At 38.9% G+C, this 16,177-nt stretch overlaps 3 protein-coding genes across 5 annotated transcripts in view; 2 read left to right on the top strand and 1 right to left on the bottom strand.

The window, feature by feature from the left end:
- The window catches only part of kmt2bb (lysine (K)-specific methyltransferase 2Bb), a 34,819-nt gene extending 26,178 nt beyond the window's left edge, over window positions 1-8,641 (bottom strand). For all 3 annotated transcript variants that reach the window (XM_056755971.1, XM_056755970.1, XM_056755969.1), the window contains exons 1-8: window positions 8,268-8,641; window positions 5,973-6,051; window positions 2,571-5,714; window positions 2,255-2,454; window positions 1,766-1,870; window positions 1,359-1,515; window positions 471-681; window positions 64-128 (exon numbers count right to left, since the gene is read on the bottom strand). In XM_056755971.1, coding sequence (XP_056611949.1) covers window positions 64-128; window positions 471-681; window positions 1,359-1,515; window positions 1,766-1,870; window positions 2,255-2,454; window positions 2,571-5,714; window positions 5,973-6,051; window positions 8,268-8,576 — 4,270 coding nt within the window. In that variant the 5' untranslated portion in view covers window positions 8,577-8,641. The remainder of the gene's footprint in view (window positions 1-63; window positions 129-470; window positions 682-1,358; window positions 1,516-1,765; window positions 1,871-2,254; window positions 2,455-2,570; window positions 5,715-5,972; window positions 6,052-8,267) is intronic.
- An 837-nt stretch (window positions 8,642-9,478) lies between these two features.
- Window positions 9,479-12,138, top strand: psenen (presenilin enhancer, gamma-secretase subunit). Its single transcript, XM_056757069.1, has 4 exons — window positions 9,479-9,587; window positions 9,987-10,081; window positions 10,953-11,057; window positions 11,600-12,138. Exons 2-4 carry the CDS (start codon window positions 10,021-10,023, stop codon window positions 11,737-11,739), a joined length of 306 nt encoding a protein of 101 aa, XP_056613047.1. The 5' UTR covers window positions 9,479-9,587; window positions 9,987-10,020; the 3' UTR covers window positions 11,740-12,138.
- A 1,550-nt stretch (window positions 12,139-13,688) lies between these two features.
- hspb6 (heat shock protein, alpha-crystallin-related, b6) lies at window positions 13,689-16,163 on the top strand. Its single transcript, XM_056757662.1, has 3 exons — window positions 13,689-14,326; window positions 15,226-15,348; window positions 15,512-16,163. The coding sequence occupies exons 1-3, from the start codon at window positions 14,168-14,170 to the stop codon at window positions 15,677-15,679; spliced, it is 450 nt and encodes a 149-aa protein (XP_056613640.1). The 5' UTR covers window positions 13,689-14,167; the 3' UTR covers window positions 15,680-16,163.
- The last annotated feature ends 14 nt before the right edge of the window (window positions 16,164-16,177 follow it).

Genomic DNA, 16,177 nt, shown 5'->3' on the forward strand with positions numbered 1-16,177 from the left:
ACTTGCTCATCACAATAACGTCCAGAATTTTTGTCGTAGAATGTTTTATGTAGAATGTCGTACCTTTTTGAAGCTTCCCACTCAGTCTCTTGGCCTTCCGTTCTTCAACTGCATCGCATCGCTTGTATCTTCCAAAAAAAAAAAAAATATATATTCAATTATTTTATTCAATTATGAGTCATTCAATTTTCAGTAGGCTTTTCAGAGCCTTGAACTGATGAAACATTGAATGTAAACGGTATTTTAAATTTCTTATTTGTATCTGTAAAAAATTCAAACCTGTTATGAGAAGAAACAGCAAAGTGATACTTTAAACATGTATTAGCACTCAATGATTCACTGTACCCGGATAAATGGCATGTTATCAGTTTTTGTGGTTCATTTGGAAGAATAACAAACCTCTCCCTTGCAAGAATTGACCAATCAGAATCAAGCATTTCAGAGCCATGTGATAAACAACAAATACTTACACGCAACACTGGCGCTTTGTGTTGGGGCCGCCGAACTTGGGTTTGTCCAGGCAGTTCATGCACCTGCCACAGTCCTCCTCGTGGAGGCATCCCTTACACTCGCCACACCTTCGGTTTCGGTTGGCTAACAAATGAGCTCTACTTTTGCGGGACTTTGACGTTCTGTGCTCTTGTATAACGGGGCTTTCTGGATCAGAGTGAGACTCGACACCTGCATTAAAAAACATCATAACCTCAACGCATGACTAATAAAGATCTAGATAACATCGCCACACAACTTGTCAAAAGAACCGAAAAGAAAATTAAACATCATAGGTCATTTCCTGTAACAATGACAATAAGTAAGAAGTGTTTGTATAATCTAGAAGGTATGCAAACAAGAATTTAAATAAGCCAGTCACAGTTGCCTATTGTACTGATACTTAAGTATCAAGTTTTATTATGTGTTTAACTTGAGTTTTGAGGGATACTTCCCGACACAATTCTTTCATCTTTTACTCGCCTTCGAGTTGTTTCAAATCTGTATAAATTTCTTTGTTCTGATGAACACAGAAGAATGCTTACAACCAAAAAGATCTTTCCCCCAAAAACTCCCACAGTAGGAAAAATTAGTTTATCGTTTCTTTTGTTATGTTGAACACATAATAAGACATTTTGAAAAATGTAGTACAGCAAACAGTTCTGCGGCACTTTTTACTACCGTTGTACTTTTTCCAACTATGGTAGTCAATGGTGGGCAAAATCTGCCTGGTTATAAGCATTCTTCCCAATCTCTTTCATCAGAACAAAGACATTGATACAGATTTGGAACAACTCGAAGGCGAGTACATTTTTGGGTGAAGTATCCCTCTACGCATTTTTAGCACTTTGCATAGTATGCGCCTGTACCTTTCTCTGCAGGTGAAGGAGATATGTCTGATCTCTCGTGCAGGGGTAGAGCGCTCAGTCGCGGGATGTCATCTGGGATCATGGCACGAGGCTGCCCTAAAACCACAGCCGCTGCCCTGCAAACATGTTTGATGCGGGGTCCTCCTCTGACAGGCTCCTTCGGTAAAGAATTAAGATAAAACAAAAACTCATGAGAATGTCTCTTCATTGATACTGACACTGTTCATTTATGATGCTAACTTATGAGGTATACCTGTACGCATTACAATGAAATAGCTAAAACATTTATTGTGAGAAAAATTATTTGCTTATGTTTATTTTCATTTATTCTAACATTGACGAATCAAACAAAAAACTACAGAAATGTTTCTCACAGTTTGTTCAATCTTTAAAAGCATATGACGCACCTGCTCCGGAGAGACATCAATCTTGTTGGGACAGGCATTCTCATGACGCTCCTTTGGTTTTCGTCTCTGCCTCTTTGTTGCGGTGATTCTACCTTCCGGAAGGAGCTAAACAAAACAAGGTGTGATAAAAGATTTCAAATAACTGTTAATGGCACTTCAATTAAATAAAAATCAAAATCATAAACTGAGCAACATTGGTTGAAGCCTATACAAGGTACAAGGTTTCGTTAAATACAACTGCAACTGGCAAATAGTACACAAATGTAATTTAGAAAATCTAGCAAGAAAAAGGCTGATAAATCAAACCAAAATTAAGTTAATATACGATTTATAAATGTATATTTGATATATAAAGCATCAAAGTTGGAATGACTCGAGTTTGTTTTAAATGTGTATGTGTAGTGTTTTATACTTTAAAATCAAATGCGAGTTAATGTTGTAAATAAAATAAAAATTGCATTTTTATGATTTGTTGTTTAAAGGATTTACCCCGGATGATTTCAGATATTTCTGTTGATCTATTTTGATGAGTTGGACCTTTGCTTTCTTAAGAAGGTTGAACATCCGCTTGTTAGCTCCTGTAAGGCGAGGCCGATGAGAGGCGACTTTCTCTTCAGCATCAGCAACATTTTCAGAAGCTTCCTCTGAATCCAGACTCTTTGATTCTGCGAGATGCATTTTCTCAAAATCTGAGATATAAAAACGTAAACAGAGTTAAGGACATAACACCAATGACGACCACGTGAATCAATTTCATTTTGTTCTCTAATGTACAAATGTTTATGTAAATATGATGTTAACCCACCTTTACATTTATTGGGAAGCGAGATGTCTGTATGAATGGAGAATTCATCTGGCAGTTCATCCTCTTGGATGTCCCTTGTCTTGTGTTGCGCTAGCAACTTGGAACTAAGAGCTCGGACACAGATGGAGACTTTGCGAACAACCCCAGGGGTGTTGAGATCCTCGATTTTAAGTTTAGCTTTTTCTTTCTTCATATTTTTGAGAGATTGAATTAAACTGGCCCCCTCGTCCAACGCAATCTTCTGTGCCTTGGCAGGTGATGAAACAACCTTTTTCGTCTCTGTTGCCGGAGTCTTTTTACGATTCGCAAGACCCTGTTTGAGTTTGAGCTTCTTGTATATCTTTAATCTTGATGATTGCGCTTTAAACTTTGTGGGTTTTTCCTTGTTTTGGAGAGGATCGAGAAATACGTCCATTGGAAAATCTTTGGCAGATAACAAGGTCTCCAGCTCTTTGTCGAGGTCTTCATTGAAATTGAACACATCCTCGACGGCAGGTTCCAAAACGCCCCATTTGAAACCGGGATCTCTGAGAAGTGAGCGCCTTTTACCAGACGGCGTTTCCACACTGAAATTCTCAGCATCGGCCAGTTTAGGTTTCGAATCCACAGTTGAAGACGAATCGAGATCGGTGTGACTTTCACCTAGATCATCCTCTTCATCGTCTTCATCCTGAGAGAGAAGGGATTCAGGCTCACCTCTTTCACTAGAATCATGTCGCTTTGTTCTCGGTTGTAGACCCAGCTTCTTTTGAGAGTTCCTGCGGGGCAGTTCCGACATTCCAACATCATCCATGAACCTCTTTGGCGTCTTGATGACCCGAGAAGATCGGGCACTCACAACTGGCATTATGAAATGTCTGATGTTCTTCAAAAACTTCGTTTTGCTAGGCTGAACCTCTTGGTCCTCTGCTTTCTCATTCAAAGACTCAACCTTGTCTACCTGCTCGGAAATCTGCTCTTCGATGGTGTTCTCCAGTTGTTTTGAAATGAGCTTGACTCTTTTTCTTTTACCCCCGATGGACCTAATTCGTTTCCTCTTGAACTTTGTTAAAAATAGTGGTTTGGGCTCTCCGACATCTGTGCCAACTGTTGGAGTACAACCTTCAGTAACTTCACTAACCAAGTCCTTCGGTCTCATTCTTGGATTTTTTAACCTGCGGCCAATCAGAGCCCTCCGTTTACGTCTGACATGTCTAATCCGCCGTCTCGCAGGACGAGGAACCTGTGGCTGATCTCTTTCCGTAAGCCCTAAAACCTCTTCAATCTCAGTCAAGGTCGGTGTCTCCTCCACTTTTATCTCGCGCTGGGTTTCCACCACTTCGAGTGAAAGATCGGTTGGTGTTGATTCAACAGTTTGTTCAACTGTCTGTGGCTCAGCTGCTTCAGGTATCTGTGGTTCTGACCTTGATGGAATTGAACGTTTTCCTCTTTTATGCTCAACATCATGAGACAGCATTTTTGGTTTTGGTTCTAAAAGCGCTGGCACTTTCGTCGGCGATACCGGCGATTCTAGCGTTTCGTCCACCTGAGTCTCAACTTCAGCTGCGATTTCAGACGCGCCATTGTCTTTCGACTGATTTGTTTTACACCTCCGTCTGTAAATGGTCCAGTGTTTGTGTTTTCCACGTTTCTTCCGGGTTGTGTTTTGGCGTAGCCTGTTCCTCCTTTTAAGGGTAGGGACGGCTCTTATTTTCAACACGTTCTCCATCTTCTCTGGATTCTCTTCAACTTCTGCAGAGAGTTCCTTTACTTCAGGTGACATCGCAACTTGTTGAATCAAGAAGGATTGCTTCAAACTGTGTTTTTTGCCGGGCGAGGAGACAACCTTTATTTGAAGTGGAGGAACAATATCTTTACTCGTCATTTCGTCCGGGTCCGTCTGAGTGGATTCTTCTGGATGTGCTTGTGTAGTTGTTTCAAACCTTTCAAGGTCCTCCACGTTTTCCTCTTTTGAGGTTCTCTCAACTTCCTCAAATGTTGTTAAGCTCTCTGGGTTTTCAGAAATTGTGGTGTTCAAAGGTTCCTCCAAGGTTTGCTGCACATGTGTGTCCGTCTCCGAGGTCTTCGAAGGTGAGGATTCTGCTTCTGTAGAAAGGTTTTCGCCCTCAACAGGTTTAGAAGGAGGTTCTGCTTCTTTGATGGGGCTTTCTTGCGTTTTACATGGATTGTCTTGGGTGTCTTTGCTTTTGCTTTTAACCAGTGTAAGAGTCCAAACAAACTTGCAGCGTTTCTTGCGAGATCTGGCTTTAGGGTTTCGTATCCTGGTCAGCTTCAAACCTGGAATCCCAACAAGTTCACTGTTTAACAAGAGCTTCTCATCAGCAAGAGCTATGGCTGATTCCTGATTCCTTTCAGATTCCTTGTGGTTCTTCTTTTTCTTCTTCTTCTTCTTTTTCTTTTTTGAGGGTGACCTGGATTCTTCAACAGTTGAGACTTCCAACAACGATTCGGCCAAACTCGGGTTCCCAGACTCCTTTGCAGAATTGGAGGACTTTCTTTGTTGTCTCCGAATCACAAGCTTATTTACTTCAGCGCCCTCTAGTGCTGGGTTTTCCTCAGCTTTTATTTCTGTACTTTCACCTGGCAGTAAATTCTGAGGCTTTCGCGTTGATTTTCTCAACTTCGGTTTTTGGTCAGCCGCCTCAGGATCTGTTTGTGGAGCACATTCTGGTTTCTTGTCTGCAGATCTTCCTCGTCTTCTGGTACAAGTCTCCTTTTTCAGCTCACCTGCACTGTTTTCAACAGCTGGTACGGCGGTCTTTAATTTCACATGAGCACTTGAGATTTGCGCACATTGATCCTCTGTGACTTCAGATTTGAATTTGATTCCCTTCCGTTTTATTCCAGATTTCTGTTGTGAGGAGGGGACTTTAGTCTTTTTAGACACCAGCTTGATGGTGATCCTCGGAGTTGACTGAGGTTCTTGTTTTGCCGTCCCTCTTTTTCTTCTTGTTTTGGAGGATGTTTTGGATTCTTCAGCACCACCGACACCAACATCTACCACAGGGTCCTTCAGAGGCTCTTCACTGTGAAGTTGCGGAGCAGAATAATTTTGAGAATCTTGTGGACCTGTGTTTTTCAATACAGTCTCTGCAGGAGGTGGCCTTTGACGTATCCTCTTTGACTTCGATGAAGCACGATCACCTGGATGCAAATTAACAACTTACATGAAATTTCGATTATTATTCAACACAGTGCACATGAATTATCAAGTGGTCCAAAACAATTTAGTGAAGTGATTAAATAAATTCTATACATGAAATACAGTAACACTTTTTATCAAAAAGTGAACAGCTCCTAATAACGTAGATTAAATCACATATAGGATCAAAACATACCAAGCAAACACAATTAAATAAAACTTTTGAAGAATCTCTTAAGTGCATCTAAAGCCACACTTACGTTTGCGAGGATTTCGTACAGGGCCGACTGGGGCGCTGACGTCTTTCTTTTCAACTTTAAAACCTTTGAATTCAGCTCCCTGAAAATAAAAAGCAGTGAGGTTTGTGAACACATTCTAATAAAACAAGTTTTAAGTGAATGTAGTATTTATTCTTTAAATGAAGCATCATTTTGTGTAAACATAAACGAATCTAGGCATAAACAACGTGGCATAATATTTTATAGAAATTAAATAGCATTACAGACTTAAATGTAGAATTCCTGTAAATATCTTTTTGGTTATCTTTGTTTACTTAAATGTCTGAAATGTAAATAAAAATGTTTTGAGTAAAAAAACAGGGAAATGAAATTTTAAGTGATAAAAATGTTCTCCCTTTAAGGCTGAATCTTTTAGAAAGAGGAGCACACAATATAATTACACAAGCATGCATTGGAAGATTATTCCTAAAAGTATTCAGCATAAAGACACATCACTGAAGGGGACGCCAGATGACCATCTTTTGAGATCTCCTATAACACATGTAAACAGAATACAGTAATGACAAAGATCTGAAGAGAGATACTGAATTAAGTGAGACAAACGCCGTCATTCTTCTTCCAAAATTATACCGACTGTGTGAAACAACCAGACTGGAACAAACTTCACTACTCTGTTGTGTGAAACAACACAACTGAAACAACTGCACTATCACCCACTCTGATGAACCTGAAAATAACTGATTACTTTTTTAGTATTATGACAAGAAAAATAATGACAAGAAAAGTCGCTTTGGATTAATGCGTCTTCTAAATGACTAAATGATTTAGGGGTGGTTTCCAGACAGGGCTTAAGCCCAGTCCCGGAACAAATTAAATGTTATGCACTGGCATATCATATATTATATAAGTGCATTTGTTTTGTCTCAAGATGCACACTAATGTTTTTTTTAATTACTTAAATATTCTAGTTTAACTAAGGCCTAGTCCTGGTTTAAAGCAATCCCTGTCCGCGAAGTTCGCCAATAAGAAAACAAACGTTCAAAACTAACTTCACACATTCAACATCAAGCACTATAAAAATCTCATGTTATCAATAAGGAAACCTTTAAACTTTACAAATTAAAAACCTCTGCAAACACTTTATAGACATTCGCCAAAGCTGTTTAAAGAACTGTGTAAACTCCACAGCTGATGACCCCGATTTTATTTCAAAAGTACAAGAAATATGTCAGAGCTTGTCCTCAAGCATTCAAAGTTCACAAAGCTTTGACCTTGATATTCAAAGTATTAATACAAAATTGTTTCCCATTCGAGTTGCACGCTTCTGCACACAGAAAGCAAGTGGCCATAGCACATTTCCAGCTCAGTGAGATCTGACGCCTAGCAGCGTAAATGCAAAACACTGAGCGTTCCCACGAACTTGTCCAATGATTTTGAAACTTCTCAGATAGTTTATCTATCATAAAATTGTATTTAGAGCAGACCAACAAAAGGCGATTTCTATTCAGTGCAATAGTTTGAGCCAAACTTGTTTAGAAAATGTCCATTGCTGTGACTTTTCAAGCCTTGAAGCACAACTTCGATGTGTTCACATTATCCACGATTGTTAGCTAACAACAGGTTCACCACCATACACACTTACAATAAAGACTGACAAAGCATGCAACCTTAAAAAAAACACACCCTCAGTACGAGAGCACACAAAAACACGTTTAAGTCTCGCTATGGCCCCTGATTTTCATACATGGCTAACTCACATCATTGTCATTTACTGCAGGTGACCCAAGCACACGGCATGGTCTCACAAGCAATCTGTCACCAAATCCAGCAAACAGCATGCATGTTCAAAAACGAGCAAAAGATCCGTATTCAAAACAAACCCACTCCACTGACCTAAATAATGTACCACCTACGGTCGTGTGACTTAAGAAAGCATAATGCAAACTCCATGACCCTGATGCCATTGTAAGCTACAATGCTACAGTAATTACCCCCTCCCCCTCCGCATTATAATGCAACGCTTTAATGCATACGCGGAAATATTGCGTTTAAAACGAAAGGTGTGAATGAACACAACCGCGATCTTAAAACCACCACTGCGGCCACAGTGTCTCCCGTGCACCCCTTTAAACATCCCCGACACCCAGTTAACACGGGCCGGTGCGCTGTTGCTCGCATGTCCATTTTGTTGAACGCAGCTGGCGATTGCAGACGCACTAAACTTACATTACTGTTTCTTCCTATGCAACACGGCCACGCAAAACAAGGCCACGATCGTGTCGTGTACAACAACCACAACTTGACGCATGCACCCACCTCTTCGCTTCCACTGGAGCTGTATCCAGCCTCTCCCAGGCTCTTGTAGCTCGCCTCGATCCCGAGCAGGCGCAAGTGGGACTGGTCCTCGTTCAGCGCAAACACCAGGCAAGTGGGCCTCGGGCCTCCGCTGGAGGAGATCTCGTCTTGATCTGTCCTGGTGCGGCCGAGCTGCCATCGCTTCTCCGAACGCAAACGGCTCCGCGACGACCATGGGCGGCCGGGGAAGCGACCCCGCGCCGCGCCCACGCCGCCTGCGCCCACAACGGCAGCCGCGGTTGCTGATCCGCATCCCGCTGCCGCCATCATAGCTTCAACAACAACACCGATAGATAGAAACTCAGAGTGAGAGAAGAGGGAAAGCGCCAGTTAGGGAGGGGGGACGACGTGCGGTGCATTATGGGAGATGTAGGCTAGGAATGAATAATTGTACCGCTTTAACAAGACTGCTAAATAATCCATTATAAATGTAAGACTTGAGTGATCATTTCAGGTCACATGTCAGGTTTTATTTGTGTTTTTTTTTTGTTTTTTCTTTTCAATTTGTAATACATAAATGTTACGGCATCATTTTGTTTATTAAGTTAAACATTCACTCAGTTAAATGTTTTCTTATTTTGCTGTTCCATGCAGATTTTTGTGTTGACAAATGTTGTATTTCTGAGTCCTTTGCACTCGTTGTATCTTCAATTAAATAACGTTATATTTGTTGAACACAATGGAAATTAATGCCGAATTGTAGCTTAGCATTGTAAAAGATTATATATTTCGCTTTGGTGTAAAATTTCAAACGTGGCTATTTTAAATATGTTAATACTTTAATAATGTAATGCATAAATGTACAAAACATAACACAAAGTTATGTAAAGCCTTTTTATTATTTGCATTAACCGCATATTTTATTTATAGAAAATGGTCTGCTTCTATGTCATATATTCGTTTCTACTATTAATCTAGTTTTTCCATTGTGAGATAAATTAGTAAAATAAAATCTCACTGATCCATATCATTTATAATAATATAAAATAATAGAATAAAAGCCTGTTTTAGGACCAATACAATTTGCATTTTCATTCATAACTGTAATGTAAATAATATCCCATTTTCATGTACTGCAATGCGAAAAAATCCGATGCATTTAAGAACAACGTCCCACTCGCTCGCCTTCCTGGTCTTCAAAAACCACACTACCCATCATGCAATGCCACAAAGCGACGTCATATCACAGGTTTCATCAGGAAGCGGAACCATAAAAGTTGTTTCACCCTCGCCTTTGTTGTGTTAAAACACCCGTTTTCTGATCTGTGCTCGGCATTTAAGGTATTAATCCCTTTATATTAAACGATGTTTTAGTTTAAGGTTTAAAATGCTGCGCGAGGTATGTGGTTAATAACCGCTTGCTCTATGTCGTAGTGTTGTTATGACTGCGTTTCAGATTAAGTGGATTTTTTGTTGTTGTTGCTCTGACCACTTTGATCATTTTCCAAACATTGTCTCGGTGTTATTGTTGATGTATATATATATATTAGCGAAGCTTTGAAAGGGTTTATAATCGATGATATTGTACAATTATCCCAATTTCCATTTAACGTTCATGTAAATCACGATATTTTGGCAGTACTGTTTTGTGCAGCAAGATGGCAGCAATGCTTCAACGTATTTATCAATTTAGTGTGATATCAGTGTTTATATTTTGATCAAGTTCTCTTTTTTGCACAGGAGGACCACCACAACGACATAGACTAAATCCACTATGAATCTTGAACGAATTCCCAATGAAGAGAAACTAAGCCTTTGCAGAAGATACTATCTAGGTACGCATGTTTAAAAAGACTTGTAAAGTCACTAAACAAAAGGCATGTTCGATGCAGCCCCAAAAGTAGCTTTGATATTTTTGATAATGACTTTTGCGTATCGATTTCCAAATTCTGCTTGCCATTAACTGTTAGAATCAGTTTGTTAGGATGTTTTTATGAATTTAAAGGGATTGTTCACCAAAAATGAAAATTATTTCATCGTTTACTCACTCTTTTGTCATTCCAAATCTGTATTTTTCTTTCTTCTGCAGAACACAATAGAAGATATTTTTAAGAAAGTTCGTAACCAAACAATAGTAGTTCCCATTAGCTCCCATTGTATCCACACAAAATCACATGTCTCAAAATATCTTATCTTATTTTATACAACTTCTTCCTGGTGGAACATTCTTCCTGACTCTGTCCGGTCAACCACATTTCTCACACCATTAAAGAAACTACTTAAAACCCAACTCTTCTGTGAATATCTGACAAAAAAAAAAAACTAACCCTTTCACTCAACAGGTAGTGGTCTAGCTTTAGTTGAAACCAGTAACTTTGTATTGCCACCTAATGTATTATGGTTCCTGTATGACATATCGCTTGGTGCTCCCTAACTCTTAAGTGTCTGGTAAATGACTAAATGTAAATGTAAATTTTGTACTCCACAGATGAGTCTTTCAGGTTTTATATACATAAGGGTGAATTGTCTCTTTATGTATTCCAATTGCAAAAGTAGATTTCTGTGTTTTATTAATATGCATGCATAAATAAAATTAATAATATTTTAGTGAAGCATCTGATGTGCCTAATTTGCGCAATACTGTATTTATACATTTTCAAATACATGTGTTTCAACAATGCTGTCTGTGTAAATATTTTTCCTCAGGTGGTTTTGCATTCCTTCCTTTCCTCTGGCTGGTCAATGTGGTGTGGTTTTTCAAAGAGGCTTTTTTAAAACCTGTCTACACCGAACAACCACAGATCAAATCCTGTGAGTACATGACAGCGCAAGCATCGTCATGTTTAAGAATATTGCAAAGGACCTCATAAGTTAGGTCTTGTGTCACTTCACCTTGCCAACAAGTAGTTTGTATTCTATGGAGCGTCACGAAATAGAAGTCACAAAATGTTGTTTAAAAGACTGAACGGTAAACAGATCATATGGCAACGTTGCATTCTACTGTTTATGATGTTTATTTAACTTTCTCCTGCCACTTACTATTTTAATAGCAACTATTATTAAAAATAGTTGCAGTGTACAGTTCCACATAATGTTCAAAAGCCCTTGAGGGATATTCACATTGCAGAGACAAAGTGGGTGATGCAGGCTGGAATTTCTGAGTCGTGTTTGTATAAACTGTGCTGTTTATATGCATGACACATGATGCATTAAGAGAATGCTTTGAGTCCAAGAAATGTTATACACATTAGCGAAGTAAATCAGTGTTTTACATTATAGGCAGTACTAAGGTGTATTTTTGCAGTGTTTGATGCATTGAATCTAATCTTTTCTTTATCTTCAACCCTCAACAGATTTGAAGAAGTCAGCGCTGGGGCTTTTAGTGTGGGTGGCGGTGTTGACAACGTGGATCACAATATTCCAACATTTCAGAGCTCGGTGGGGGGAGGTTGGAGATTACCTCTCCTTTACCATTCCACTCGGCACAGCCTGATATGACGGCTTTGCTTCACCATACCTCTTTTTAATACTTTAAAAATTTCTCCTCCCATTGACAAGATGCACCCTGGCTAATTTTACCACTGTCGTCACATGCAAGATATACTGGATCTGTCTGGGATTTGTGGTATTTTGTGAACTGATGAAATCATTTGTTGGTTGGGTGAGATAATATGGACACAAACGCATAATGCTAAAGCGCAAGAATTTTTTTCCTGCACTGCTGCTTAATACTCGATCCATCTGTTGTCTGGTTTTAACTGGTATGTTTATCACATTATATTTGAGTAACACAGTAAGTTCTTTAAGACTTCTGTGAATGCATTGAAGATGTATATTAACACTTTCAGACCAGGCAGGTCTGTACAAAATAAAGTCTCGAAACTGTATTGTACCAGTTGATGCGACATGCAAAGTTTTTCCAGAAATACAGTTTGTGCACAAATTGAAAATCATCTGTTTGTCAATGCCAATCTGTCAACTACCGATTTGCCATTTCTATATCTTGGAAAGACAACAAAAGCATCACATAAACTAAGCGAGTTCCTAGAGATTGCCAGCAAAATCCACTTGAGGGACGAGCATCTCTGTTCTGTTGCCTGTTAATCAACACAGCTTACAATAATATTAAACCGACTTGCATACCAGACTCTGTAATATGAATGCGCGAAGCCTCTGTCTTGTTTGTACCCCCATATAGGCGCCCATTATGAAACTCAACCCCCTTTTTGAGCAAACACTAAGCCCCTCGTTGATCTTCCTGGTTGCTGTTTTTAGTCACCTGTAGTCAATGCCACGGACAGACAGTTCTACTTCTCTTTCAAGCCCATGCCGACAGCAGAAGGACATTTTATCCCCAGCTTCAATAGCTTGCCAACACATTGGCCATTGGTCTGTTTTACATCCAAAGGGCATCCAGAAAGGCTGTATCTCCTGAGTCATCAGTCAAATTTTGACAGATGATGAAGCTATGTCCTGTTGTTGGATGTCAGCGCTAGGACGATGTGTTTAATTTTAGCATAATACAGTCATTATAATTCCGTTCATTCCTTATATCTTAGATATTTAAGGTTTACAGCCTTGACGGAATTTAACTTTCCTATGTTGTATCATGTTTACTGTAAATCACTTTAAATTTCTTTTATATATTTGTTTAGATTTTATAAAGATATGTTTACTGCAATATACAAGTACTTTAAGCAGTGTACTCGACAAATGGATCAATAAGAATATGGCATTATGCAATTTATACAAATGCCTGCCGTCCACATTTTTCATTAGCACCAAGATAAAAAATGCCAGTGACTTGCAGTGGGTGTGACTATTCATACTGGAAAACACTTGCCATTTTAGGTTTCGAGTTATGCAAGATACATTAAAATATAACAACTTAATATAAAATACAAGCATTGTTGTAACTAATGATAAAAAGGTACATTAATGGTTTCTTTTCTCTACTGATTTCAATGGTCTACAATGTGTATAGAATCTGAAAAGTGACATTTGGATTTTTTGTGTGTTATTTAGGGGCTGTGAACACTCACAAGTTTGACAATCTGGCTCATTTTTCTTGGTTACTAATGAGACCCCCCTGAACTGTATACGTTTATATGGCAGTCTTTCCCGGACCAATATGGCGGACTCGTTGACGTATTTCAGCAGCGGGCCGAGGCACTAAATGCGGCATCTTAATGCATTAGCCACCAATATCATAAAAACAAACATTCTTAAACTTCTCAAGCTGTACAGGTTTTATTTTACTTTACAGGGTTTACCATAACTGATATTTTGAATGACGCAGTAATTATCACCGTGACTTGTGTGAAGTATCAGTGTGTCATGTGAAAACAGGTCCATAGCGGTTTGCACTCATCCAACTTATTTATATCTGGACAGCCTCACTATTGCATCACAGACACGACCCTTCGACATTGGATGGACGCACATTCAACCGCTCACCCTTTGCGTAGCACAAAACAGCTAAAGTGATGAAAGCGATACTATTTCCTAATCCAAACACTAAATTCCTCGTGTTCCTCGTGAGTTATTATATCATAAATAGCCTATACAAGGCATCCATCATGGGTAAGGAGACGACCAAATCCACCCGTATCCTAATTGACTTTCCATAACAACAAATGCAGCTTTAATAGCACTTCTGGCACCGTGATCCAAGATTGAGTATGAAGTGCGAGAAAGATCTCTGCCAGTCATCGAGTCATATGGCATTTGTTGGGTCATTTGGAGGGGCGGTGTTTTCACAAGCTATTTAAACTAGAGAGCAACACTTTCCCTGCGTTATTTATCCTGGAGTTGCGCAACGGGCCGGACCATCCCTGGATAACCTCCATCTGCAGCGCCACCATTGATCACTCTTGAAAGTCGTTTTTTGGGTGCTCATCCCTCACGTTTATCTAAAAATAATGGATTTTGATTTGCCTCCTTCTGTCCCGGTGAGCGGGATCCCGTGGGACAGAGTTCTGCCGCCGTTATTTCCCCGGCTGAACGGGACGATTGGACCGTACGCCTGGACCCCGACCGAACTTTTAATTCCGGTTTCAGAGCACACCGGAGCGGCACAGGTGAAATAATGTTTCTCTGACCAAAATAACAAGAGTAAAACGAATAACACTCGTGATATATGATCAGTACAAACCAGGTGTTCAAAAAATAGTGATTTCATTAAAACCCTAGAGAAAATTCAATTGTATCATAGTAAGTGGTAGATTCATTTCAATTTGCATTATCCTAATATAGTTTTACCGAAGATGGTTGTTGAAACCTATTTGTAGTTTGGAATTTGTTGGTAAATAACTTCCGACCATATAAACTTCCTTAAAACCAATACAATTTCTATTAAAATCAACAAATCCATTTCAATTTATATGATGGCTTTCAATATGAGCAGGGAATAATACTAATATTAATAAACCAATAATATAAGTTTATGAGAACTTCCATTATAGTTCACCCAAAAATAGAAATTATTATTTATATCACTTTCTAGTTGTTCCAAATCTTTATAAATTTCATTGTTTGGTTGTACACGGAGAAAGATATTTGGACGGATGCTTGTAACCAACATTCTTGGACCCCGTTGGCTAGGAAAAATGACAATAGTTGTCTAAAGTGCCCAAGAACTGTCCTCCATTCTTATAAATATATAATTTTGTGTTCAAATGAACAAATAAATTATAAAGTCATTTTTCTTCTATGGTAGTCAATGGGGTCCAAGAACTGTATAAGCATTCTTACAAATATATGTCTCTGTGTTCATCACAACAAATACATTTATACAGATTTGGAACAACCCAAAGGTGTGTAAATAATGACAGACTTTCTATTTTTGGGTGTTTCATCGCTTAAGGGATGTCAGTTTTTTATCAAATAACCGAAAATGTTTATATTCAAGTTACTAAGTAATACATTTTGTTGGCATGTAATTGAGTTATTACACTTTATCAATTCACTTTCTTTTCAGGTTACCTGTGATCAAAATGGGTTTACTGTACAGGTTGATGTGAAACACTTCAGTCCTGAGGAGCTCTTAGTCAAAGTTGTTGGAGATTATGTTGTGGTTGAGGGCAAACATGAACAAAGAAAGGTACTGTCTTCTTACTTTAATAATGTTGACTCAGATCATGTTTGTAGTATTTATATTCCCAGATAGTCATCATCTGGTTTTCAAAGTTAACCAGATCTGCCATAAAACACTTTGTACCAGACATTTAGGAAATGTTGAGATTATCAAAGCTAATTGTTTCTAGGATGGTTCGGGACTGGTGACGCGGCAGTTTAACCGGCGATATCGGATCCCGAGTGGTGTTGATATCATGGCATTGGAATCAGCCATGTCACCTGAAGGAATGCTTATCATCTCAGCACCTCTGCAACGAGAAGATAACTCCAGACTATTGAATCACTGTGGAACATAATGCACAGGTTTATGAAAGGCACCTAAAGCTTATATCTTCTCTCATATACACACAAAAGAGACCAAAAGCAATGTCCAGTTCCTCCCTCTTCCCGACAGCCAACATGATAACTGTTTCATTGCACTTGCTGATGGCTTAGCACACATCCCATGAGCAAGACAAATTTGTTCTCATGTAAACAAGGGTCTTCTGATTTAAAACGCTTATACCAAGTAAACACATGAATGCCTACATTGAATTTGCATTTCACATTTATGCATTTGGTGTTCAAAGTCTACATTTTATTCGCATCTGAACCCATGACCAGAGACAGCCTTAATATATTTTTCTAAAAATGGCAAAGACTCTTCAACTAAGCAAATCTTCCAAAGCCACGCTGGGATTGTAAATAATCTTAAATTATTAAAATGATTAGCAAGTGTTCAATTTGTTTTGATCTTTTTGTGATGTACAGTGTGAATATAAATAAATATGTGATACTCTTGTTCATTTGCAAAG

This window comes from Triplophysa dalaica, chromosome 9, assembly GCF_015846415.1.
Source record: "Triplophysa dalaica isolate WHDGS20190420 chromosome 9, ASM1584641v1, whole genome shotgun sequence".
In the NCBI taxonomy this organism is placed as follows: Eukaryota; Metazoa; Chordata; class Actinopteri; order Cypriniformes; family Nemacheilidae; genus Triplophysa; species Triplophysa dalaica.

What these genes read in the sequence shown, in the direction of transcription:
- hspb6 (XM_056757662.1), top strand. Translation starts at nt 14,168, where the DNA reads ATGGATTTTGATTTGCCTCCTTCTGTCCCGGTGAGCGGGATCCCGTGG. An exon ending in AGCACACCGGAGCGGCACAG is followed by an intron (nt 14,327 to 15,225) that starts GTGAAATAATGT and finishes CTTTCTTTTCAG; the next exon opens with GTTACCTGTGATCAAAATGG. An exon ending in GCAAACATGAACAAAGAAAG is followed by an intron (nt 15,349 to 15,511) that starts GTACTGTCTTCT and finishes AATTGTTTCTAG; the next exon opens with GATGGTTCGGGACTGGTGAC.
- psenen (XM_056757069.1), top strand. Translation starts at nt 10,021, where the DNA reads ATGAATCTTGAACGAATTCCCAATGAAGAGAAACTAAGCCTTTGCAGA. An exon ending in TTGCAGAAGATACTATCTAG is followed by an intron (nt 10,082 to 10,952) that starts GTACGCATGTTT and finishes ATTTTTCCTCAG; the next exon opens with GTGGTTTTGCATTCCTTCCT. An exon ending in ACAACCACAGATCAAATCCT is followed by an intron (nt 11,058 to 11,599) that starts GTGAGTACATGA and finishes AACCCTCAACAG; the next exon opens with ATTTGAAGAAGTCAGCGCTG.